Source organism: Zootoca vivipara, chromosome 2 (genome assembly GCF_965207765.1).
Source record: "Zootoca vivipara chromosome 2, rZooViv2.hap1.1, whole genome shotgun sequence".
In the NCBI taxonomy this organism is placed as follows: Eukaryota; Metazoa; Chordata; class Lepidosauria; order Squamata; family Lacertidae; genus Zootoca; species Zootoca vivipara.
In genome coordinates, this window is record NC_142584.1 from 95,823,541 (window position 1) to 95,848,606 (window position 25,066).

A 25,066-nucleotide genomic window follows, 5' to 3' on the forward strand; every position below is an offset into this window, starting at 1 on the left:
CCTACCTTACTTTCAAATGGGTTCACTCCTAAATCCATTCCTTCTCATGTCTGCATAAATCACACAATTTTCATTTGACAACTCACATTTCATTGTATAGTCAAATGTGTGGTTTCTCTCAAAACATATTTTCTCTTGAAAACTTACGTTTCTGGATACATTATAGTGTGTGTGTGTGTATGTGTTTAACTAATAAGTGCACCACAACATTCAAAGTGCACAATCTGATTGAGATCTACATTCTAATCCTCGTATCAGTTCAGGAGGTTTGGATCGGGGCACTTCATTTCAGAAATGACAAAGACTCAATTCATCAAACACACCTATTTTATAGTAAGATTGATGCCTATGCTGGGTGTCCCACAGGATTGCTTACATCAAAGCTGGTAAAGAGTCACTTTCTATCCCTTTCCAGGCTCTTAAAAGGATATGACAACAACTGGTTGAACTCTTCTGCACCACCTTCCAAATTGACCTTTATGATGTGTTTCATCTCCATGCCATGCTGAAGTGGCACAGGTGTGCAGGAGAGGAAAAGAAAGAGGGGAAATGCTATAGCCACCTGGGCAAAGAATGCCCAAGAAAACTCAATTCACACGATTTTCATGCATATTTGTTTGGGGCCCTTTTCAGATCAGTAGTAACATTCTAATCTGGGGATTTCCAGAGCAGGCACATCCAACTCTAGAGACTGCTATCTACTCTGAGTATAATAAAACTGACAGTGATCTACCCATTGCCATTGCTGTTGAGCTTTCTTTAGGGGGTGAGACCAAAGTTGCCAAGCTTTTGGGGGGGGGGGAGGAGGCCAGAGTTCTTGAGTTTTATGGGGAAAATAATGGCCAGCGTTGTTGAGCTTTCTTTTAGGAAGGGTTGGCACAACTTGTTGAGCTTCTTTTAGGGGGGTGACAAGAGTTATTAAGCTTTTGGGGGGGGAGGATTGCATAAAATCGCTAGCACAAACTTCTGCTGCTCTCTATCCTTCCGACACTCTGATGCCAACGCAGGGAATACAACCTTTCTAAGCAGTGACGGTGCCAGCGATGGAGCACAGCGGCAGGGCGCGGCGCAGCATGCTCGCTCATAGGAAACCGGCGGATCACTTTTTTTATCTCCCGCAATCAACCGGGAGGACCCTGACGATCTACCTGTCGATCGCGGTCGACCGGTTGGTCATTGCTGTTCTAGAACATATGATTCATGTCAGAAATGCCTTACAGTGGTGCAGTCCTGGGGCAGTTAATGCCTGTGCTGCCATACTCTCTCCCCGCACCACCCCCCAAAAGTTTTGAGTTGCATCCCATTGCTGCAAGGACTTCCAGCTTATGCAAAAGAACTTCCTGTCCCTCCTCATCTCTCCATGCAACCCCCAGATCTCCTCCCAAGTGTTGAGGGGAGTTACCTGTGCATATGCATGTGGTGGAAGGAGAGGGAAGTTCCGCTGTGTCTGGATGGGACAACGTGGTTGGAGTCAACCTGTAATCATTTGCTTTTTATAGCTTCAAGTCAGGGGCAGCAATCAAGGTGAAGAAACCAATCCAGGCACAAAACAAAGCAATAGTTAAGGAAATCAAATCACACGCCACATGACAGTCATGGCTGTAGAGCAGCATGTGTGACATCACCCAAATCTCCTGTCCAAGCTTATTTTGTGGAACCACCAGAACAGCACTGGCAGGGAATCAGTTGGTGGCACCCCGGGATTCCCTGGACAAGGGCCACATGTCTTTGTACTTCTAAACCTAGCCAAAAAAAAAAGCACATTAACTCACCATATTCCCCATGTTCTTAGTTTCAAAATCACCAACCTAGCCACCCACTTGGAGAAATGGTTTCTCTATGCAGCTCTATTTAAAGCCAAATTCAAGAGCAATAGATTAAGTCTACTAAATCATGCGATATTTAAAATGTTGCACACTGTGGTCTTTAAAGGAGATCTTCCATTTATCAAGTCAAGGAGGTGGAAGACATAGTGAGACTTGTCTTCTGTAATTTCCCCACGCTCTTGTCGAGCTTTTAAAAATTATTTGGAAGGCCTCTTACAAATTAAAGACCCCCACCAAGAATTATGGACTGAACCGCCATAAAGTGCTGGGAGATTGTGATAGTTGGGGTGGAGGTATGCTAGACAATTAATTACAGTTGTGTGTGTTTTCGCCTTATTAAAAATAGAAAAGGCCTGCCAGTACAACAGTATGAAATTAGAAAATTATGCATCGATTCATCTTCTCCAGTTTTTATTCACTCTTCCCCCCCCTTGATGCAGTGTTTTAATCTTCCTTAAACAGTGGCTAACTCAAAGTGGCTAACTCAAAGTAAATGATGCATTCCTAATAATATAAATATGAAAAATAGCAATCGCTGGAGGACTGCAGCTGAATATATTAAAAAAACAAACTCTGCTCATTTTCCATCATCAACACATTTCCACTTCCTTTTTCTTCATGTTGTGCAACACTCCCCAACCACCACCACCACTTGCATTCTCAAATAAGACAACAAATTCACAGATTAGATAGGTAGGTAGGTAGAATTTTCGTATTGTGACAAAAGAAATCTCATAAAAACCTCTAACTCCATCTTCCTAAAGGACTCTCAGTGTATCTTCTCCTATCCAGACATGGAACAACCTGAATCAATGGTGAGCATTTCCATCAAAATCCACTCATCTGTCAACGTAGTGGCTTATGTCTTGAGAGACTGAAATTGGCTGCCTGGGCTCAGAAGACCATCAATCTTACTCATGTAGGGTGCAGGCTGCCTGCCTCAGAAAGTCTCGCAAGAGGGAAAGCTCTGCTGTTCCTAAGCAGGTGATGAGGCAGCTGTAAAGCCTTCACTCTGTATCACAGCCCCTGTGAAAGATATGTCATATTTCCCATTTCCCCCAATACTTTGTATGCACCCCTTGCCGTGCTCTTCTAGCTTCATAAAGGAGGTGATTTTTCAAGCTTAGGCAAATGTTGCCAGCCATCGGAAGGTCTATCCCTCTTTTCTATGTTTTTTTGTTTCTCATCATGTCACTTGTTTCAACTGATTGTGCAAAAATGAGATTGCATTTTCCCCTTTGGCTATTTATTCATACAGTGGCTTGTTTGTCCATTGTGCTGCCATTGGTGGCACATCGCTGCCACCTTTCTGCTTCAATGGCCGCTTTGTTTCCTTCTCTCTTGATGGCTCTGAGAGAAAGACATGCATGTCCTACCTGCCTCCGATCAGTTACAATGACAGTTAGTGAAGCAATCGATTGCGCACCCTAGAGCAAAAATGTATATGAGATCCACAACATTTGGAGTGCAACACACAGAATGGCGTAAGAGTAGAACTGTGCTCCCATGCAACTCTGATTCAAGGGCTGTATCTAGAGGAAGCTATCAGTGAGCAATTTCACCGCAATACTTTTGGGTAAGCCTTCCCTTTCATTTCTAAGTTTCTTAAGCTATTACTTCCTGGTCTGAAGCTATGAAGAAAAAAGAACCCTTTCCCTCACCCACATCAGATTGAATAAAGACGTTGACATCTATTGGAGCCAAAAGTGATCTTCTCAAAATCTGCAGAGCATGATTATCCATCATCACTACACACATTTCACCTTTGAAACTCTAAGAGAGGGGGGGGGGGCTCAGCACATCCTATGAGCCAGTACATCAGCCTTCTCATATTGCATTGTATGCACATAGATAATTTCCTGGACAGTAAGCCCATGAAGCAAGTCCCAAAGGAATGGTCAGCTTTGAAATATTACATTGTTGATTTCCATCTGTGGAATGGCAATGCAACACAATGCCTTAGACGCAATCTTACCTTAATCAATTTCTATTACCGACACCAAAATCCTTTTTTTTTTTTTGCACCTTTCAGCCATGGAGCATCCTTGGAAACATGACATGCTTTACCACCAGAAATACATACGTTCACCACGATCGCAAATATGCAGGCCATGTCGCAGCATTGTTTACACTTGGCATAACCATCCCAGGAACAGTAAGTGGTCACATAAGGCTTGAATTAAGGGGCTTCCTGGAGGCATGGCTTAGGTAGCAATCCTAAACACATTTACCAGGGCATAAGCATCACTGAATATAGGGGGGATGACTTACTTCTGAGTCTAAGGGCTCAGATTGTGCTGCAACTTTGCCAAGCGGGTCTCCCCACATTCTTGAATTCACCCTGCATATGGCAGTAAAGGATAATGCATAGTTATTGGTAGGTGGGTGTTTTGAGTTGTTTGTCTCCCTCCACATATGTAAGAGAAAATAAGTTCCTAAAATAGGCATGTGATTATCTCTCTCCTTTTCTCACCTGAATGCAAACATTGGGGCCCCGTCTTTTTTCTTTCTTTCTCTTTGCAGGGAGGGGAGACTTGTGCCTCAATTCGCAAATGCACAGGAAATAAAAGTGCTCAAAGTTATATAACTGTATGATTTCTCCACAGGAGAAAGAAATCGTATTCTCTTACCACACAGTGTAAAAAAAGAATCCACAGTATAATCTAAAGAGCTTTCCCCTGCCAATTTGAGGAAATTGACAGAAACACACACCCCTCCCTCCCAAATAGGTTCTGATTTTCCACGGCAGGAGAGCAAATATTTGGTTGATTTCATTGTCTTGTATAAGGAAGCAGCTCGTAGAATGTCAGGGGTGAAACAGATTAATCCCCATTGCATCAATATACAGTATAGGCTCATACATGAGGCTGCACAGAGCAGCATCTTTGTAACTGGTCCTACCTGGTCTGTGCAGAGGATGCTGCTGGAAGGTGTGGTGAAGTGAGCCCTGACAGAGCAGCATGGCACAGGCACTTATCCACAAATACAGGACCCAGGACATTGCAGAGACCATGGCCGTTCTCTAAAGGAAATAGTAGACAACAATTAGCGCCCGCTGCATGTGAATCCACATTCTGCTTCCATTAGGATGCTACTTGCATCTGAACCATGTTGGAAGGAAGGTGGGTGGGTGGGGTATTTCCCCACCTCAATTCCCCCCACCCTTCCTCCAGACTGCCAGTTGTCATGTGACAAAGGAGTGCGTCCAAAGGAATGCAAGGAAGCTGCCTGCTTCGAGATTAACTTTTAATAATTCAGGGGCATAAATGAAAGCAGTGCTAAAAGAAGCCCAAGGTTAACAGGAAACCAAGGGGCAGCTGATGAAGGAGGTCTGAGCCTACCAAAGCTCGTGTCACAACAGACGTGCCAGTTCCGTGGGACAGTCTCAAGGCAGGAGCTAAGAAATCCACACTCCATTTCATTCTTTAATTGCACTTTCAAGGTGTGATCAGAAACACTCTAGGCAAGTATGTCTTCAACATGTAACTCTGTTTCATGATGTGGGCACACAAAGCATGCAAGCAAATAGCTTGGGCGTACAGGATTTTCAAGAGGGAATCCATCCTGCAAAATAGCAACAACGTGGGACATAGTGGGTGCCATTGCAGGGTGCAATTCACGCCTTCCTGGTCAATGGAAATTGACCAGGAAAACTAGGCATTATTTGTAGCTGGAACATGCTACTGCCAAATCTCACAGCATTAAGGTGCCTATGCAACCACAGAGAGACTAATACAGATGAGCCCTCTCAGAACTTCATAAAGCACGTTGTAAATAGTAACTTGACATCCGGTGCCAAGAGACATTTCAGGCAAGCTCTGCCTTGACAATCTGGCAAGTCTAATACCTCTCCAGAAGGGGCTGCATCCTTTTTAACTTCTAAGGCCATTAATTTTTAATTGCAGTGTTGTCTGCTAAGCAAAGTAATTGTTTCTCAGAACTCTGTTCTATCAGTCCATACACACGCGGCTTTCTTTTCTTTTGTGTCTCGTCTAAAGAAAACTTGTAGGACTAGACTGAATTTCCTGAGTAATGGAGGAAGGGCGGAGGACTGATCTATTCAGAAATCAATTTGTATCGAAAATAGAAAGGAATCCTCATTACAAAAGCAATAGATCTCTCTCTGCTAGGGCGACATATGCCATCACTTGATACCTCTCTGGCACTGGGCATTTACATTCTCTCTCTCTCTCTCTCTCCTTGTAAACTTTACAAGTTTAACAGCCTCTCCTCTAAGCCTTCAAGGATCGCCAGATTCCCAAGGCTTGGCTATGCTGCACTCCATCCAGTTCTTTTAACAACACCTTCTGCTGCATTCCACATTGCCAAATTAATCAAACTTCAGGCATGCTCCTTAGTCAGCCAATGACAAGATGGCATTTTCTATCTAATAATCCAATCAGCTGAACATCTTTTTTTTCCCCCAGAGGAAGGGAGAAAAGACATTCAAGCTCAAATAAACCTCTTTTATCTCTCATGCAGAACAACTCACACACACACACACACACACAACATATATGTATTTGGAGGCTGGGCTTAGAGTATTTAAAAGAAAACCCCAGAAGTGATCTATCCTCATGGTTGGTTAACAATTGAAATCACTGCCAGTGGCAGATCAGTCACAAAGTGCAAGTGTCAAATGCGAGACATGGACATCATTGTTCTTTTTTGGGAATTTTTAGGCATGTTCTTTGTAAGAGGCTCTTTTGAGGGGGGGGGATAGGGAGGGAAGAATGAATCAAACACAAGTTTCCAGCTCCAAAGGAGAAGCATAATTAACAACCAAATTGCAAAACATAATTTTCACCAGCGGGATGCCCTTTTACTCTCTGCTCTGTGTTTCTGATGTACTCCACCCAGCATATATATATAATTAGTTGCTTCCTTCTCCCTGCTGTTTACTTTTGGCTTACCTTTCTCTCCACCCCCCTCTTTTATTTCCTTAAACCTCAGCAACAAAAGCACCACACACAGCCAGCCTTCCAAGCACCTCACAAATGCACTTCTGGGTGGATTCCAAAGAGATGGATGCCCCTCCCCCTTTTCGTTTGGGATATATATATATATATATATATATATATATATATATATATATATATATATATATATATATATATATATAATGGTGTGTGTGTATCTGATGCAATCAGCAAATACATTTATACATTTAAAGGGGAAAAGAGGCTTTTCCTCCCACTGGGGCTGATCTTCCAAGCTGAGTACTGTAGTCTTTTAAACAGCGGAGAAAGACAGAGGGGGGGAAAAACTTCTCCTGCTGACCTTTTCGCATTCTCTCTCCTTTCAGGCAGCATTTCTAGAATGAGGACTTTTCAACCCCCCCCCCCCAAAAAAAGCGTTCACCACCCATCTTCAAACAACATTTTTGGTATGAACTTTTCTCCAGAGCCAACATTTCCCTTTGCTAACATTTCTTCCCTGGGTTTGATGATCTCTCTCTCTCTCTCTCTCTCTCTCTCTCTCTCTCTCTCTCTCTCTCTCTCTCTCTCTCTCTCTCTCTCTCTCTCTTTCTCTCTCTCTCTCATCCGAATAACAACAATTATTTTTATTTTTATTACTGATACTCATATAGCTATATTTATTTGACATTCGTTCGGCGGGAGGATCCGGAGAAGTCCTCCTCCGAGCAGCTCGGTCCTTACCTGAGGATTCCAACCCAAAGCACAGTGCCCGGTTCGCGTTCATTGGAAAGACTGGACACTTTCCCCAAAAAAATCCATCTGCACCACAGCACGGGATCGTGCAGTTTCGCCCAGCAATCTTCGACAGCAGCCTTTCTCGAGGACGCACGAAAACAAAACCGGGGATTGGCTTGTGTCTCTGTGTCCTCGTTGGCAATCCTATTCCAAGAGTAAGGAAGACATCTAGGCTCGCTCGCTCTCGCTCTCTGCCTCTCTCTCTCTCTCCCAGGCTGTCAGAAAAGTAGCCAAGCTTTGAGAGGTGGAAAGCCTGTCATTTTCACCTTTAAATCATCTCGGAGCGACACCTTCTGCTCGATGAGACCTTTCAAGTGATCTTGAGATAATTCGGAGGCTTCCAGGGCACTTAGAGAGGAGGATCGGTGGATGTTTAATGACAGACCAGCCCACCCCTCTCTCTCCTGTTTACCCTCCACCCTCTCTCCCCTTTCCGATATATATATATACAGTATATCTCTCTCTCCAATGCACTCAGAGCGGAGTAAGAGCAGATGTACGTAGGAAAAGCACAGATCGCCTATACAGCGGGGTGTAAGTAGCGAAGAGTCTATTTCAATGCTTCCCCCGGCTGGGGGGAAAGTATCACATGTCTTTAAAGGGACACGGCCCCTCTTCTGGCAGACGGGAGCCTCCGGGTGACTCACCTGCCCAGCCCAGCCCAGCCCTCCTCCTGGAACGCCTGCGGAAGGTGCTTGGGAACACCGGGAGGGTCGCTAAATCTGGCTGCCACCCTAATCTGTGCAGGTCTCTCTTCTTCTTCCTCCTCCTCCTCCTGCTCCACCGCCACCTAAGAGAAGGGAGGAGTTTTGAATCCGCTCGAGATTGGGCAGGGAAGCACCTACAGTCCAATGTGGGAAGACAACTTTTCTTCTTCTTCTTCTTCTTTAAGCAAAGGCGGGCACCCAAAATAGTCATCGGGTGAGGGGGTGTCATTCATATATATATATGCGGAGCCTTTGTCGGTATTGCAGGGAAGGCTCAGAATTTTCGCTTAACAATACTGACCATCTCCTGAATGCCCCTAAAACTGCACGAACAAACCTTTTTTTTCCCTTTTTCTTTTTTGGTGGCATCTTAAAAGATGTACGGGCTTTGCTGTGGCATAAAAGCATATTTTTGGGAGTACAGTACAGGAACCTGCCTGTGGTGGATAGATTGTACCAGCAGCATCGGATGAAGATGAAGGAGACTCTAATCTAGTCCATGAGGGCTAGAAACCTGTTAAGTCTTTTAAAGGAGGCAAGGCTCTTATTACCTGCGACAGACTAACAAGGTTACAACCTGAAAGGAAGCTCACAGGGCTAGGATGAATCCCCAGCATCTCCACATAGGACTGGGAGAGGCACCTTTAGGTAGACTGAGGGTCTGACTCAGCATAAGCAAACTTTCTATCTACCTAAGTTGTCATGAATGTCCAAAAACTCTGACTTCTGCTAAAAGACTGGTATTAATTTGCTGGAGAGAAAATGTCATGACCCCCTTCCATCAATCCATAGAAGACATGGCAACTCTAGCAAAATATGAACAGATTGTTTTTAGATGTAAATTGTAAATTTGGAATATGTTCATAAGAAGTGTAATGTCTTGTTAACAATTTTACATTAATTGGAATAACTGGATTACTTATATAGCCCATATATTCTATTAATCACATCCCCCCTTTCTCCGTCTTTCTTTCCTTTCACATTATTCTCCCACTGAGAACTTTTAATTAAAAAAAATGAACGTCCAAAAAACTCTTAAATGTGATACCTCTGAAAAGTGGGTTTTTTAAATTAGTATTTGGGTAAATAATTAGTATTTGGGTAAATACAATTAAAATACAGTTCGTGCCCAAAAGTTAGCAACTGTCAGCATTCTTATGAGTACACACCAGTTGATGCTGATTGTCACAGTTAGTCTCAACTGGGCAATGCCTTCATTAGGGTCAACTTAAGGTGCCACAAAATGGTGGCAAGCTTTTGGATTCTCCAGAGCTCTTCGTCAATCAGGAAGCTACACAAATCAGGGAGTGGGGGGGGGAGGGGGACAGCCTCTGCTGCGTGTAGCATCTTTCCTGTTGCAGAGTTCTGAAATACTCAAAGACTTGCTACAGTTTCTTTGCTGTTTTGGTTGGTTTCAACAAAGGTGTTCCCCAGCTGTGAATTTTGGTGTTGGCTTGTTATGGACAATCACAATTTCCTCTTGAGTTTTGGGATATTTGCAAAAGTTGCCTAGACGTGCTAACATTTGCATGTGAAAGTCAGATTGACTCGAACCGTTTCAAAACAAAAACAAAGTAACCCCAAATTATTTGATGCTGGTTAAGCATGTAAGATTCGGCAGGCAGGGAAGCAAAGATAACTGGGAGAATGAAGGAGTCTGGTCCCATGAATGAATGTGCTTTCGAAATGCTTCTCCTTTGCCATAAGTATAAAGAGTGCAAGACAGCCAAAAGGAACCATTTTTATTTCCAATTTATTTCAATGGGACAAGTGGATATGCATTCAAATTCTTCCTTGTTCAGGGTCAGTGGGGGTGCTTAATTTTGCCAGATCATATATACAGGATTTTCTAATTCTGGAATAGTGCAGGATGTGCTGGGAAAGAATAAAGTCCCTTCCCCTTCCTCAGCATCCTACCCTAACATGAGGCCTTGACATGAAGAACAATTTATTGCAGTCATTTATTTGCTGCCAACAACTTAAGTGGTCATTTACAGGAATGAACTCATTTCCCTCCCCCTCTTCTCATATATTATCCTGACAATAACGACATTGAAGAGGCAATCCTATGGCACGCTTACCTGAGAGCAAACCCCACTGATCTCAGCAAAGCATGCCTCCAAGTAAACACACGAGAGGGATCAGGCAATTGGGTCCTGAACGGGGGCTTACTTGCGAAAGTCAGTTCCTTAAGAGTAATGGCGTTTGCTTTGCACTGAAACCTGGGAAGGATCAAGACGCATCATCTCTCCTGTAAATCCAAGCTCTTCGCATAAAGGCCTAGCTACAGTGGCCAGCACTGCCGGCGACACAATAAAATACAAGTTCAAGTTCACGGTAACACTCGCGCTGGCCTCGAGCCACAAACAATTTCATCCACAGTATTCTTGCTCCGAACCCTCCTGCACTGGAACTACTCTAGAGCAGGCAGTTTATGAATGGCTGTCTGCTATTCTTTCTTTTTCGAATGATTAAAATTATTGTGCTGGGGGGGGGGGACAGACAAACAAACCTGTAGTAATTACACTCACACCAATAAGCTTCCTTGCTAAAAATTCAGAGATGTCAACTAGCGTAGAGAGTAGTATTAAGAGAATGCAGTGCAGTCTCTCCCATGGCTTTTAATGCCTCCTTTGGCACTATTATATTTTATTGTGTAATATATATAAAGAGACTGAGACGGTTCTTCCCTCCCATTGCCCGAGACTGACTTTGGGCTTGGAGGCAGTGAAGTTCAATAGTACAGCTCCAGATTCAACAAATGTATCTGCTGAATCAGGTCCAGCAACTGTTGTGTGGAAGCCAAGGCTCCAATGCATCTCAAACCCTCATCATTTCCTTTAATATCAAGGTGCAGGCCATGGATATACTGTTTGTGTGTTTGTGTGTGTGTGTATCTCCCCACCAATGACGGCTGTAGCCAGGATTTTTTTTGCTGCGGGTGGGGGGGGGACAAAAAGTTGTTCAGCTTTTTTTAAAAAAAGATTGCCCCAAAAGTTGTTCAGTTGTTCAGAGTTCACGGGTAAAAATCTCCCCAAAAGCAGACATTACAGGGGGGCAGGCTTTTGTTAGTGGGGCAGAACCTCAGTTAATTAAGTATTTTTAATGGTTTTCAGGGATGCGGGTGGCGCTGTGGTCTAAACCACAGAGCCTAGGACTTGCCAATTAGAAGGTCAGCAGTTCGAATCCCCACGCCGGGGTGAGCTCCCGTTGCTCGGTCTCTGCTCCTGCTAACCTAGCAGTTTGAAAGCATGTCAAAGTGCAAGTAGATAAATAGCTGGTACTCCAGTGGGAAGGTAAACGGCATTTCTGTGTGCTGCTCTGGTTCTCCAGAAGCGGCTTAGTCATGCTGGCCACATGACCTGGAAGCTGTACGCTGGCTCCCTCACCTAGTAAAGCAAGATGAGAGCCACAACCCCAGAGTCATCCGTGACTGGACCTAATGGCCAGAGGTCCCTTTACCTTTACCTTTAATGGTTTTCAATACTTTTTGAGCTGCTCCCCTCCCTCCCCTTATCTACGCCCATGCCACCACTGGTTTGTTTATTTTTCTAAGAAACCTCAAAGCTTGAAACAGCTTACAAAAGTACTGAAAGCTCATTTTCGATACATAGCCTTGTTGTTGTTTAGTCATTTAGTTGTGTCCGACTCTTCGTGACCCCATGGACCAGAGCACGCCAGGCACTCCTGTCTTCCACTGCCTCCCGCAGTTTGGTCAAACTCATGTTCATAGCTGCCAAGTTTTCCCTTTTCTCGCGAGGAAGCCTATTCAGCATCAGGGAAAATCCCTTAAAAAAAGGGATAACTTGGCAGCTATGCTCATGTTAGTAGCTTTGAGAACACTGTCCAACCATCTCATCCTCTGTCGTCCACTTCTCCTTGTGCCCTCAATCTTTCCCAACATCAGGGTCTTTTCCAGGGAGTCCTCTCTTCTCATGAGGTGGCCAAAGTATTGGAGCCTCAGCTTCAGGATCTGGCCTTCCAGCGAGCACTCAGGACTGATTTCCTTCAGAATGGATAGGTTTGATCTTCTTGCAGTCCATGAGACTCTCGAGAGTCTCCTCCAGCACCATAATTCAAAAGCATCAATTCTTCAGAGATCAGCCTTCTTTATGGTAGAAGGGGCTATTGTAGAAAGAGGCTATTGTGGAAATAATGCACGTGAGTGGGGAGAGTGGCTTTCAGCTCGCTTTGCTCCTGCCCATCCTCATTGCCTCCCATGAGTCGAAGAGTACCTAGCTGTGGTTCGGACCTTGTTTCTACTTCTGTAGGTCCCCCATGTGATCTTGAGCCCTGGAAAATCAGGGCTGGGTTCAAGTAAATTAGTTGCACTAGCGGGAGCAAGCACAGGTTCCTGCTAGTGCAACAGCACTTTCTTCCTTCTCTGCGCCACTTGCACCCCTGTGCCCCCAATCAGCTCTGGAAGGGTCAGGAGAACCCACAGAATATAATGCAGGGGGGAGAAATGCTTGTGTTAGTGGAGCAATTGGATTAGCATGATGCTGAATTCCATCTTCTACCGGTAGGTTCTAGATTAATGGGTTTGCGATTGCAGGGGATAGAAGTGGTGATGGGCAAATCTCTCAATTTCACTTCCCCAATTTTCTCATTTTCCAACCTTAAATCCAGCTCTCCAAAGTTCCACAAGAAGTTGTGTGTTTGTGTGTGTTTGTATGTGTGTGTTTTAAAAAGTCCTCATGCAAATTTGTCAGCATTTAAATGTGATTTTAATGCGATTTTCTCCAAATAAACCTATATGTACCATGAAAGACGCCTGTATTAAAGTTTGCATGAAAATGCACTGCCTTGTTGCAAGCAGTGCATTTTTGTGCAAACTTTAATATAGGCCTCTTTTGTGGTACTTGGCTGGAGAACTGCATTGCAAAATTTGGGGAAGTGTAAATTTCGAAGAATGGTCATGTTCCGATTTGCATATTATCTGGAAAAGATGCAGTTTGGCAGATTCGCCTTTAAATGAGAACAGCATCAAATTTCTCCTTCAACCCCCCCCCCCAACTACAAGCAAGCTCCCCACTTTATTTTTTAAAAAATGATTTTCATTAATTTTCCAATAAAAAGCCAGTTAACATATCCATAATCATAATCCAATTAAAACAATAAACTAAAATAAAAAACCAAATTGCAGTCCAAATTATTAATTTTTTTGGGGGGGGGCTCCCAATAGTCTGGACCTCTTGAAGTATATCTCCAATATCTTCATTCCTGCCTTCTTTTTGTTGTTCTCATATTTTCCACTTTTCCGATCTTAATGCTTTAAAGTTCTCCGTCCCCACTTTAGAAAGGCACCTGCCCAGGTAGGTGGAAGCTTAAGCACTATGTTTCAGACGTTGCAAACTGATGAAGGCAGCACTTCTCCGATTCAAGTTTCCAAACAGGCTGAGGATAGCCCCAGAGTTAAGCTAAATGTCACAGCCTATAGAAAGACGCAAGACTTACAACATTCAAGGGTACCTCGGGGAGCAACCTTGCCACAGAGGAAGGCCAGATTATTATTTATTTATTTATTTATACCCCACCCATCTGGCTGGGTTTCCTCCGCCAAAATACATTAAAATATCACAGATTAAAAACTTCCCTAAACAGGGCTGCCTTTAGGTGTTTTCTAAATGTCAGGTAGTTGTTTATCTCCTTGACCTCTGATGGAAGGGCGTTCCACAGGGCGGGCGCCACTACCAAGAAGGCCCTCTGCCTGCTTCCCTGTAGCTTTGCTTCTCGCAGTGAGGGAACCAACAGAAGGCCCTCGGTGCTGGATCTCAGTGTCCGGGCTGAACAATAGGGGTGGAGACACTCCCTCAGGTATACTGGACCAAGGCCGTTTAAGGCTTTAAAGGCCGGCACCAACACTTTGAATTGTGCTCGGAAACACACTGGGAGCCAATGTAGGTCTCTTAGGACCGGTGTTATGTGGTCCCGGCGGTCGCTCCCAGTCACCAGTCTAGCTGCCACATTCTGGATTAATTGCAGTTTCCGGGTCACCTTCAAAGGTAGCCCCACGTAGAGGGCATTGCAGTAGTCCAAGCGGGAGATAACTAGAGCATGCACCACTCTGGTGAGACAGTCTGCGGGCAGGTAGGGTCTCAGCCTGCGTACCAGATGGAGCTGGTAGACAGCCGCCCTCGACACAGAATTGACCTGCGCCTCCATGGACAGCTGTGAGTCCAAAATGACTCCCAGGCTGCGCACCTGGTCCTTCAAGGGCACAGTTATCCCAGATGAAGGCTGTGGAGATGTTCTTGATAGATGGAGGGGATGTGGCAGTGGGTGCCAGGGGCAGGAAAGCGAATCCGGAAGGCCAAGAAAAAGATTAGGCCATGGGTGGTTTACTACTTTGGTAATGGAGGCACTGCCAGCTTTTGCAAGCCACAGACTTCTGTAAGGTACAGTCTCACTGTTGCTGAGCCAAATCCTGCTCCCTCGATGTGCAATGCAAGTCATGCCACTCTATGACCCCAGACAGATGCTGCCACTGTGCAGGGCTGTTGCTTCGGAAGCGCGGGGCATGTTGCTTTGAGTAATGGAAAGGGAATATTCAACGGACGGGGTGCTGCTTCCTTAATCTCTTCCCTGCCCTGGTTCTTGACCTCATTGAGAGGAACAAAAAGAGTCCTTGGCGGATACTGTCGTGCGTCTTCAACCTGCACCTGCTTCGATATTGCTTCTGCCAATTTTAAGAACTACGATGCAGAGGAAAAAAGCTCATCTCCCCAGGATCCCACTAGATAGACACAGGACTGTTACCTGCAGCTGCAAATGAGCTCGGAGCAGCACCTCAGTGGGCTCCCTCGGCCCGCTCGGTTTATAAGTCAGCAGTTTCTGCCAGCAGTAAAGGCAGGCTTGTCTGCGGCAGATTGAGCCCCTGTGCCAAATTCAGGGTGCTGAAAACCAGAATGAGGAAGGTTTCGTGTGTGTGTGTGTGTGTGTGTGTGTGTGTGTGTGTGTGTGTTGTATGAGGAGTAAGGGGGGAAGAGAGAGTCTCTGGAAGCTGTGCAAAATTAAAAGAGAGAGAGAGAAATCCTTCCTCACAAAATGGAGCGTCTGGGAAATAATTGTCTGATTTGCAAAATGCAGCAAAAGCTTTCTCAGAGACAAACCAGGAACCACGCCAGAAGTTTAAGTCAGGTCAATGAGGGTGAGATGGCAGGGCAGCAGCTCTGAAAGGAATAGGGGAGACTCTGGACTCCACTGTCTCCTTGCTGCCTGCTGCGTATTTCTGTGTCTGCGTGGTAGTGCCAAAGGTTTCTTTGGGATCTAAGTGCAGCTGGCTCCATTGCTCTCTGGGGATGGCCCCAGGCTGACTTCATGCTGGCAGGCGTGTCAGGGCAGGTTTCTCTCTGGTTCCAGATCTATGCCACAGGCTCAGGGCAGTGGGGAGAGGGAAGGAGGCAGAAAGCAGTGGGTTACACAGCGCAGGCAGCGTGAAGGAGAAGGCAATTGATGGCTATGAGACATTGTACTGCAAGTGTCCCAGAAAATCCGGGACTTCCTGTTTTTCCCCCCATGAGAGGATGGCGGCCATTTTTGTTTTAGTCCTGTCAGCTGGAGAAACAAAGAAGAAGTCAGTTAAGGGACCTCTGGAGCTGCTTTTGGAAGATGCTTCAAGAGGAGAGAGGAAGGGAAATCCTGTTCTGCAAGTAGATACAACTCCAGAACTCCATAAATAACAACTTTTCAAGTGCAACTCTTCTTCCTAGCTGTTCCATGGGTTCAATCTGAGACAGCAACACTTAACCCCTGCATTCATCCAAAACACAACCTTTGTGATCACCTTTCTCCAGGGTGTGCGTGCAGAGATTGAGAGACTAGTGCAGTGGGCATGATCCAGAAAACCCTTTTTATTTCAATGGATGGGATAAGAGTACATGTTCAATTCTCTCATACTGAAACCAATGAATCTTTAAAGACCTGGATGTTTAAAAACCAATGAATGTTTAAAGAGCAGCTTGCTTTCTCCTGCTCTGAAAGGTAGGACTCGAACCAATGGATTCAAATTGCAAGAAAGAAGATTCCAACTAAACACCAAGAAGAACTTTCTGACAGTAAGAGCTGTTCGACAGTGGAACAAATTCCCTTAGAAGATTGTGGACTCTCCTTTGTTGGAGGCTTTTAAGCAGAGGTTTGATGGCCATCCTCCATGGATGCTTTAGTTGAAATGCCTGCACTGCAGGGGGTTGGTCTAGATGACCTTTGGGGGTATCTTCCGACTCTAAAATTCTATAGCGCCCTCCCCAACCCTATGATCTGGTCTGTAGGATGCTATAGTCAGTTTCATCTCCTTGACACCTTTTGCAAAATCCTTGAACATCTGCTGATAACTAAAATACAAAGATGGGTAGGAGTAGGGGAAGCTAAACTTTTTGTCCTCAACCTAGCATAAACTTTATTTTAAAAACTGAGATCAAGTCATGACTCACGAAATCCAGATACAAAAATATTATTCCCCTTTTTTTAGGACGGGAGGAGGGGGAAAAAAGGAAGTGTATAAAGAAGTAAGTCTTGATTTATTTGTCAAGGAAGTTTATACCTAAAGTTTATTTTTAAACAATAAATAGAGTACACTGCAGAAGCCATCAATAACTTGCATACAGCTGGCAATGATGTACAGCCACGTCCTGGCGAAAGCTACAAAGAACGACGACTAACAAAGGTGACCAGTCTCTGGGTCTTGGGGGAAGTGGTACCTAGGGAGGTGGCTCAGACTCTCTCGGTCCCTTTGATGGATCAGTGCGCAAGGCACAGAAAGTTGAATGTTGGACAAGGAGTTTCGAAACTGATGCCCAAAGAAAAAGAACTCCGGGAACACTCAATGAAGCTGAATGTCGGAAGATTCAGGACAAACAAAAGAACTTCACACAGCACATAGTCAATTTGCTCTGCACCCACCCAGCATGATTCAGAGTGGGGCACTTCCCCCTGTTGCCCACGGCCTTTGATTCCCACTTCAACAGTTGGGTAAGGTTGATTTGATTCCCTGCTTTTTCCTGATGTAGATCTTCACTCACCTTGTTTCCAATGCAGATCTTTATTCCCTACTTGTTCCCCATGTACAGTAGATCTTCACTCAATCCTTCTTCTCTGACAGGTGAGGCCTGCCATTTTGTAGTTTGCCTCAAAATGACTTGGGCAGACCCTGACTGCAGGTCTTGGACACGCTGTTTCAGCACTTTCAGGGTCCACTGGCCCCATGGTGATTGTATACAACCTGCTCTGAAATCCTCCTGACTGTTGGCCAAATCGCAGAAAAGGTGAAGTGTACAGGCTGCCCGGTTCCCAGGCAACAGATGTTAATTCTCTGCTGTTGACTCTGGGACCTGGACAAGGTGTGACCACCTTTACGGTAGACTCAGACCCTCCAAGTGTCCCTATTTTCCAGCGACAGTCCTTGATTTCCCTGTTACTGATTTGATACTGGAATTTCCTGCTTTTCCTAATTTTTGCCGGTGCAATGTTGGAGGGCATGAAGTTATGTGACCCCCCGAACCAAGGAGATAATTTTTTGTCTATAAGACACCCCCATGTATAAGAGGGAGCCCCCTATTTTGAGGGGACTCAGGTTTAAGAAAATGGGGGTAGATATATCCATGTATAAGATGCCCCCCTAATTTTAGGGGGGAAACCTAGCCTTTTACATGGAAAAATACGGTAACTATCCAACCTTTAGAAGACACCTGAAGGCAGCCCTGTATGGGGAAGTTTTAAGATGTTTAATTCTTTATTATGTTTTTATATATGCTGGAAGCTGCCCAGAGTGGCTGAGGCAACCCAGTCAGATGGGTGGGGTATTAATAATAATAATAATAATAATAATAATAATAATAATAATAATAATGGAATAGGAAGCCCTATTTTCATCAGAGAAATGCTGGATGATATGTAGACTGACATACTTAACCATTTATTTGCATTTTGTAGTTGTCATTTTATATCTATTAAATAAAAATACCAATTCGACCTACTTTAGAATGGCAAGTCTCTGGTTTGCTGTGGACAGATTTTCTATCACAAAACTTAGTCAGATATGCTTGCTGAAACTGAGATTTTCCTGTGCAGAAATTCTTCCAAACGAAACCAAAACGAAACCAACAGCACCTCTTAGAAATGCCAGTGCTGAGTACCAAGTACTGAAATAGAATCAGCAGCGGGTTGAGCTGCCAGTTTGAGCAAAGAAGCTGAATAGGTTAAGAATATTGCACCTCTTCTCCAATTGGTTATTGGATCCACAAACTTTGTGCACCAGGATGGACCTGGTATATGTTTTGCATAAACTATTGGCAGCCTTTTTGCTTCTGATATGAGTCTCATTCGATGATGATGATGATAATAATAATAATAATAATAATAATAATTTTATTTGTACCCCGCCCATCCGGCTGGGTTTCCCAACAAAGATTAAAATACATTAAAATACATTTACCAGACTTTACCAGACTTAAGACCTATTGAGCCCTTCAAAGCTCAATAATCAAATGCTGCGTTGCCCCTCTCTCTCTCTCTCTCTGTGTGTGTGTGTGTGTGTGTGTGTGTGGCTTGGTGCCTCTTTCTAACTCTCCCTAAAACAACGCAGCAGCCTGTTCTTGCCGAGGGCCATACTGGAAACATATCATAATGAACTGGATTTCGACAGCTAATCTGCATTTCATTAACACATAATTTATATAATCAACATAAAAGTTGCATGAGGACGGTGGATGCCAGCCACCGTTGATGGATATATTGCCATGTGTGCAATTTCCATTACGAAAAGTGGCCATTCAGAGGATGCTTTCAGTATGGCAGAGCATCAATTGAGACTTTGAGTTGCACTCGTGATGGTTCAGCAAAGAAAATGTTTGCTCATAAATGGAAGTGCTACCAGGGTAAAATGAGGGATGCTGACAATGTGTGTGACTAATGGGTGGACAACACATGTTGTCACTGCTTTGAATACTTTTTTTTTTTTTAGTATTAGTAGTTAAGACACCCTTGCCATCAAACTTGAGCCCTGTTCTTAATGCATAATGAGAGGCATTTTGAGCTAATGTCCCACTTTTTTCACAGTGTTTCTCGAACCAGGCTAGGAGTAGCTGTTCTTGGTGCATGCTCCAAACGTGATTACCGAACTCCTTACTTGCTCTCAATGGTTATAACCAGCCTTCTTTCCTGATAGCCCAGAGTTGAGGTGATTTGATGAGAGAGGTGGAGAGGATTTTGAAATAGAGGGTTAGAGAAGCTAGTGAGGTGAGCGGTGATGCAGAATCTATAAGAGTTAAGAAGAGAACTTCAGTCAGGGAGGACAAGGGGTGAACTAGACTAAAGTTTAAGCTTAAAGTAAGCATAATTGAGAAACCAATAAGAATTGATATGCTTGTAAGATCTTTGCATTGAATAAACTTAATTGTTTTGTTCACTGTTCATCTGCTGGGGGGGTCGTGTTGGCTTGCTAGTCCCAGCCCCAGTCTTTAAATCGCCAAGTCCTGCTGCCTGCTTTCACAACGGACCCTTCTGCTGCGAACTTCTCATAGTAGGATAAAGCTATCAATGGCTACTAGCAACAGTGGCTGTGTTCTGCCTCTCATGTTGGGAACAGTATTCCTTTCAATGCCAGTTGCTGGGAACTGCAAGCAGGGAGAGGTTTGCTGTGCTTGGGTTCTAATAATAATAATAATAATAATAATAATAATAATAATAATAATATATTATTTATACGCCACCCATCTGGCTGGGTTTCCCCAGCCACTCTGGGCGGCTTCCAACAGAAAAATGAAATAAAATAATCTATTAAACATTAAAAGCCTCCCTAAACAGGACTGCCTTCAGATGTCTTCTAAAAATCTGGTAGCTGTTTTTCTCTTTGACATCTGATGGGAGGGCGTTCCACAGGGCGCGCGCCACCACCGAGAAGGCCCTGTGCCTGGTTCCCTGCAACTTGGCTTCTCGCAACAAGGGAACCGCCAGAAGGCCCTCGGTGCTGGACCTCAGTGTCTGGGCAGAACGATGGGGGTGGAGACGCTCCTTCAGGTATATTCATGAGAAACTTGCATGTTTCTCATGAGCATTTGATGGGTCACCATGAGAACAGAGTATTTGATGAGAGGGGCCTTTTGACCAATCCAGCAGGGTTTTTATTAGGTTCTTATGATTAACCCATGCTGCCATTTACCAGCATCTGGCTCCACTTCTATGTATGGTGGAAATCTGTGGGGAAAGTGGAAGGTGGGCAATGCCTGTTCTAAAGGAGCATCAATCTTCCATTCGAAGGTTGAGAGTACCATCACTACCCATGGCTATCTCAATCTTTAACTAAAAATAGACATATGATGTTATGTTTATGTTTTGTATGGGGACAAAAGCCCTTTCTCTTTCATAATATGGTTCCCCACCCACCCAAGGGGTTCCCAGCTTATGAATCACGGCAAGCTCTTGTGCATAGCTGCCAAGTCTCCCGTTTTTCGTGGGAAACCCCCATATTTTAAACAGTTTCCTGCTGGCAGCCCGGATTGAAAAAAAATCCCGTAAATCCCCCGGATTTCTTACCTGCCAGGGAGGCTCCATTTTGGGTCCTGGCGCCGCCCGATTTCCGGTGCCCATACATGGGTAGGGCGGCACCGGAAGTCGCTTCTACGCATGTCCGGACATGCATAGAAGTTACTTCCGGTGCCGCGCCGCTGCTGATCCCACATTTTTCGGTGGGAGACTTGGCAGCTATGATCTTGTGTCATAACCTGGGGACTCATTGGGTGGGCTAGAGATGTTGGGAGAGCACTCCAGGCTATCTGCAGCTTCCCCCCCCCCAATTTCCAAGTGTCCTCCGATGAGCATAGTTCTGGAAAAGGCATTACCTTCTTCTCCAGGGCACACCAGCGACATAAACCAATTTGATTTATGCACACTAGCCTTCTCTCTTGACACAGCAAAAGACAGAGGCATCGTAGTTCTGAACTACGGTACTATTTAATTACACTATATTACACAAAATCATGACGCGCTCTCTCATCCAGCTCCGAGAGGGAACAGGCAAAAGTGAAAATACATACAGATAGGACTATATTCGGTTCTCACGCTTCCTCTCAGACAGACTGTGTGATTTCCACTAATCACAAAATGCAGCCTCAGAGGAGTGGAATTGCTAACAAGAGATAGTTGATTTTTTTCTTCTTCAGCTCTGACAATGAAGAATGACATGAAAACCAATTAAGAGCTAGATATACTGATGACTTTCAGTGAAAACGAAACCGCAAAGTAAATTTGGAGGTTCTTGTCAAACAGCTGAATATTATTATTTTTTTGCGGGGATGAGATGAAACATTTCCCATAAGTCATGCAATTTTGAGGCAGGTGGAGTTGCACTGCACACCCTGTTTCACAACCCTTTCTGCCAAGAACTTAGAAGTGTCTAGAGCAGCATCTTGAGGTTGGTCTCCCCCCCCCCACAAAAAAAAAGAGACCAGATCCGGAAGCTGAAAAACAGGCCCAGTTCTGTAACACTTCAGCATCTTCCTTCGGGTGGCTGTGTGTGTGTGATGAGCAGATGGCAGCCCAGAAAGTTGGCATGTGCTGAGGAGAACTGAAATTGAAAAGCAAACATTCTGACACCTATGCAAATGCTCAAAGGAGCATTGTCTGTCGGAAATGGCTTGGAAACTAGCAATGTCCCATTTGTGTAAATCCAAGTAATCTCAACATGAAGAGGCTCGGCATAGGCCGCTAGGGGTAAGTTCCATGTACAATTTACACAATAGCATTAGACAAGGGTGGCTCTCCAGATGTTGCTGCACTACAACGGCCACAATCCCTCTCCCTTTTCCAGGTTAGCTGGGGGTGTTAGGACTTGAAGTTCCTCAGCACCTGGAGGGCTATTGGTTCCCCAAGCAGAATGCAATTTATTAATCTGGTCTCTTTTTAAAAGATTTCTATCCCACTCTAGCTTTAAGAAACTAACTATTATCAGGTCCACGCTGGATTTGTGTGAAAATGCTTTTATAATCTGTCCAGTGCTGTAGGCTACTAATATTTCCTCATATGATTCCCCTGTGCAAGAGAACGAAAATGGGAGTTGCTTAAGAGCAGCTTCACACAACAGAGGCTAGAAAGCACATTTTGTGCACAACACTTATATATGCAGCAGGTAGATATGCTGTTTGGATGGTACACTGCAATGGCCTCTGTAAGTAGGCCACTTAAAAATCCCATGTTTCTTGCATAGATTAATGTCTTCGAGACATTTGCATTTTTCAACTTCTGTCCAGAGCAATTTAAAAGTGTGGCGTGTTTTCAGGACCACATAATACCTCCTACCATTTGCCTCGAGGAAGATGAAGTATGTTAAACTGAAGTCTTTACAATTAAATTCACAAAACACTTTAATTCTGTGACAGTTAGACACCGCGGAACAGCAAAATAATTTCTTCTCATAAGGTTTTGGGCCCTGAGGCAAATGTAAGCGGTCTGTGGTGATCAAGCGAGGATTTATTGCCAGTGCTTAACAGAGTGTGGGCTGATTTGTTTGGAATTCGGCTGGATTTTTCTACGAGATTTATGAAATTGTTTACGGAATTTCAGTCACAAAAGTTAATAGCAACTTTGAACGAACAGGCTTATTTGTGCCAAAACATGCCTTATATATCAAGCACCCGAGTGGTGTTAGGGTAATGTGAAGCCAAGTAAAATTAATAAACTGGATTGTAAACATGAGCTATTACTACTTAACACATTCCATTCAGCCAAAGACCTCCGAAAGCTCTCACAGAGAAAAATGTCAAGTTGAAGAAGGAAAAGTGGAAAACAAACTTTGCTGCTTTCAATGCCCGTAGACAAATGTGGTGCAAATAACGCTTTTTTGAGGATACCTGACAATGTTCACTATTGTTGCAGTAGCTATTTCTGGGGAATAAGAATGTGAGAGCCCTTCTGGATCCAGCCAATGGCCCATCTAGTCCAGCACTCTGTTCTCACAGTGGCCAACCAGATGCCTATGGGAAGACCACAAGCATGACCTGAGCACAACAGCATTCACTGCAGTTCCAGCTGACATCTAACTCAGGGTTAAATATATCTCTTACTGTCTCAGAAAATAAAAAAATCCCTACCAGTAGCATCTGAGAAACCAACTAAGTTTGTCACTGGTATGAGCTTTCGTGTGCATGCACACTTCTTCAGATACACTGAAACAGAAGTCACCAGACCCTTATATATAGTGAGAGGGTGGGGAGGGGTATTACTCAGAAGGGTGGTGGGAATGGGTGATTGGCAGATAGTTGTGGTAAACCTGTTGTCGACTCTTAACGACTGCAATTAGTCTTACAGGAAAAAGCAAGGCTAAAAATAGCATTAACTTGTATAATGAGATAAGAATCCAATGTCTCTATTCAGATCAGGTCTCTCCATGGTTTTAAGTTTGGTAATGAGTTGCAGTTCATCAACTTCTCTTTCCACCATGTGGCCACCCCTAAGGTGGCCGCCGGGCATGCTTAGAAGCTATTTGCGGTGCCAGCGGCAGCCATTTTCTGGTGCCCATAGATGGGCAAACCGGCACCAGAAAAATGGCTGCCGGCAGGAGCGGATTTAAGGGAGATTTACGGGAGAGGAGCTCAAACGGGAGACCACCGGGAAATGGTAAGGAAAGACGGGGGTTTTCCCCGGGGAAAACCACTGTATACTTTATGATTATGACTGGCACACAAATATTACCTTCTGGATTTTTTAAAATATCAGAATGGTGACAATCGCTGATCAAAGTTTACAGCTACCACCGTATTAAGTAGTGAGTGGACATATCAGACGACACAGAGATTTCACCAAGTAGTCCTTTATAAGTGAGCTGGAACTGAACTGAACAGCTCAGCCGGCCTGCTTTTATAGGCAGCCGGCTGTCAACATTGTAACAACAGCCCAGGGTTTCCCGCCTAAATTAATTGACGTGGACCTGAGTGAAAACTATATACAGTGGTACCTCGACATGCAAATGCCTCGACTTACGAAGGTTTCGACTTACGAAGTCGGCAAACCTGGAAGTCTTTTCGCCACGCATGTGGTCGGCGCATGCGCAGAAGCGCAAAATCACGTTTCACGCATGCGCAAAATGGACGCTTCGACAACTGAAGGTTTCGACTTACGAAGAGCGCTGCGGAATGGATCGCCTTCGTAAGTCGAGGTACCACTGTACACAATACCCCTGGTGGCCAGGGTGAGAACTTCAATACATAACAGCTACGTTTTTGACACAGCTGCCCCCCTCAATCCCACAGACCACATATTGGTTCAGGTCCTGGGAGGAGTCTCTTCCTAGGCATTAGTTTTGGAAGGGGGGAGGTTCTGAAAGATAGACAAATAAAAAAGAGGAGGGTTGGACAAGACTTGCCACATCTGGGCCGAAACTTTAGAAAGTACAAACTGACCCATGTCCTGTTCTGGCTGCGGCTGAGCCCTTCATCCCTGCAACACTGAGGCAGGGTGGATGTGTTAATGTTCTGGCTCCCTTTCAGTTCTCTGCTCATGTAAGGCTATTGGTTTGATGCAAACTGGAAAAGGCTTCTGGCATGGCAGCTGGCTGGGCAAGCAGCAGGAACATGTTGTGAACAGAACCTCACGGTGACACGATTTAATACTGCTAGCAAAGCACACTCCTCCTTCCAGCAAAGTTGCATTTTATAGCTTTCCCAATTCTAATAGAGACATTTTACAAGTTCATGTTGTTCCCCGTAACTATCGCACGGGAGTCTGTTCCCCATCCTTCTGGGCCCAATATCTCCACAACATCTTTGATGTCAAATAGTTTCAGGGCAGTGGAGGGAGATGGCATTCCAGACTGTGTCAAAGCACAAAA

The 25,066-nt window shown here is 44.5% G+C and overlaps 1 protein-coding gene across 2 annotated transcripts in view; it reads right to left on the bottom strand.

The window, feature by feature from the left end:
• TAFA1 (TAFA chemokine like family member 1) overlaps positions 1 to 8,357 on the bottom strand; it is a 344,452-nt gene extending 336,095 nt beyond the window's left edge. For both annotated transcript variants that reach the window (XM_088662433.1, XM_035106695.3), the window contains exons 1-2: positions 7,487 to 8,357; positions 4,728 to 4,848 (exon numbers count right to left, since the gene is read on the bottom strand). In XM_088662433.1, coding sequence (XP_088518559.1) covers positions 4,728 to 4,839 — 112 coding nt within the window. In that variant the 5' untranslated portion in view covers positions 4,840 to 4,848; positions 7,487 to 8,357. The remainder of the gene's footprint in view (positions 1 to 4,727; positions 4,849 to 7,486) is intronic.
• Positions 8,358 to 25,066: the final 16,709 nt, after the last annotated feature.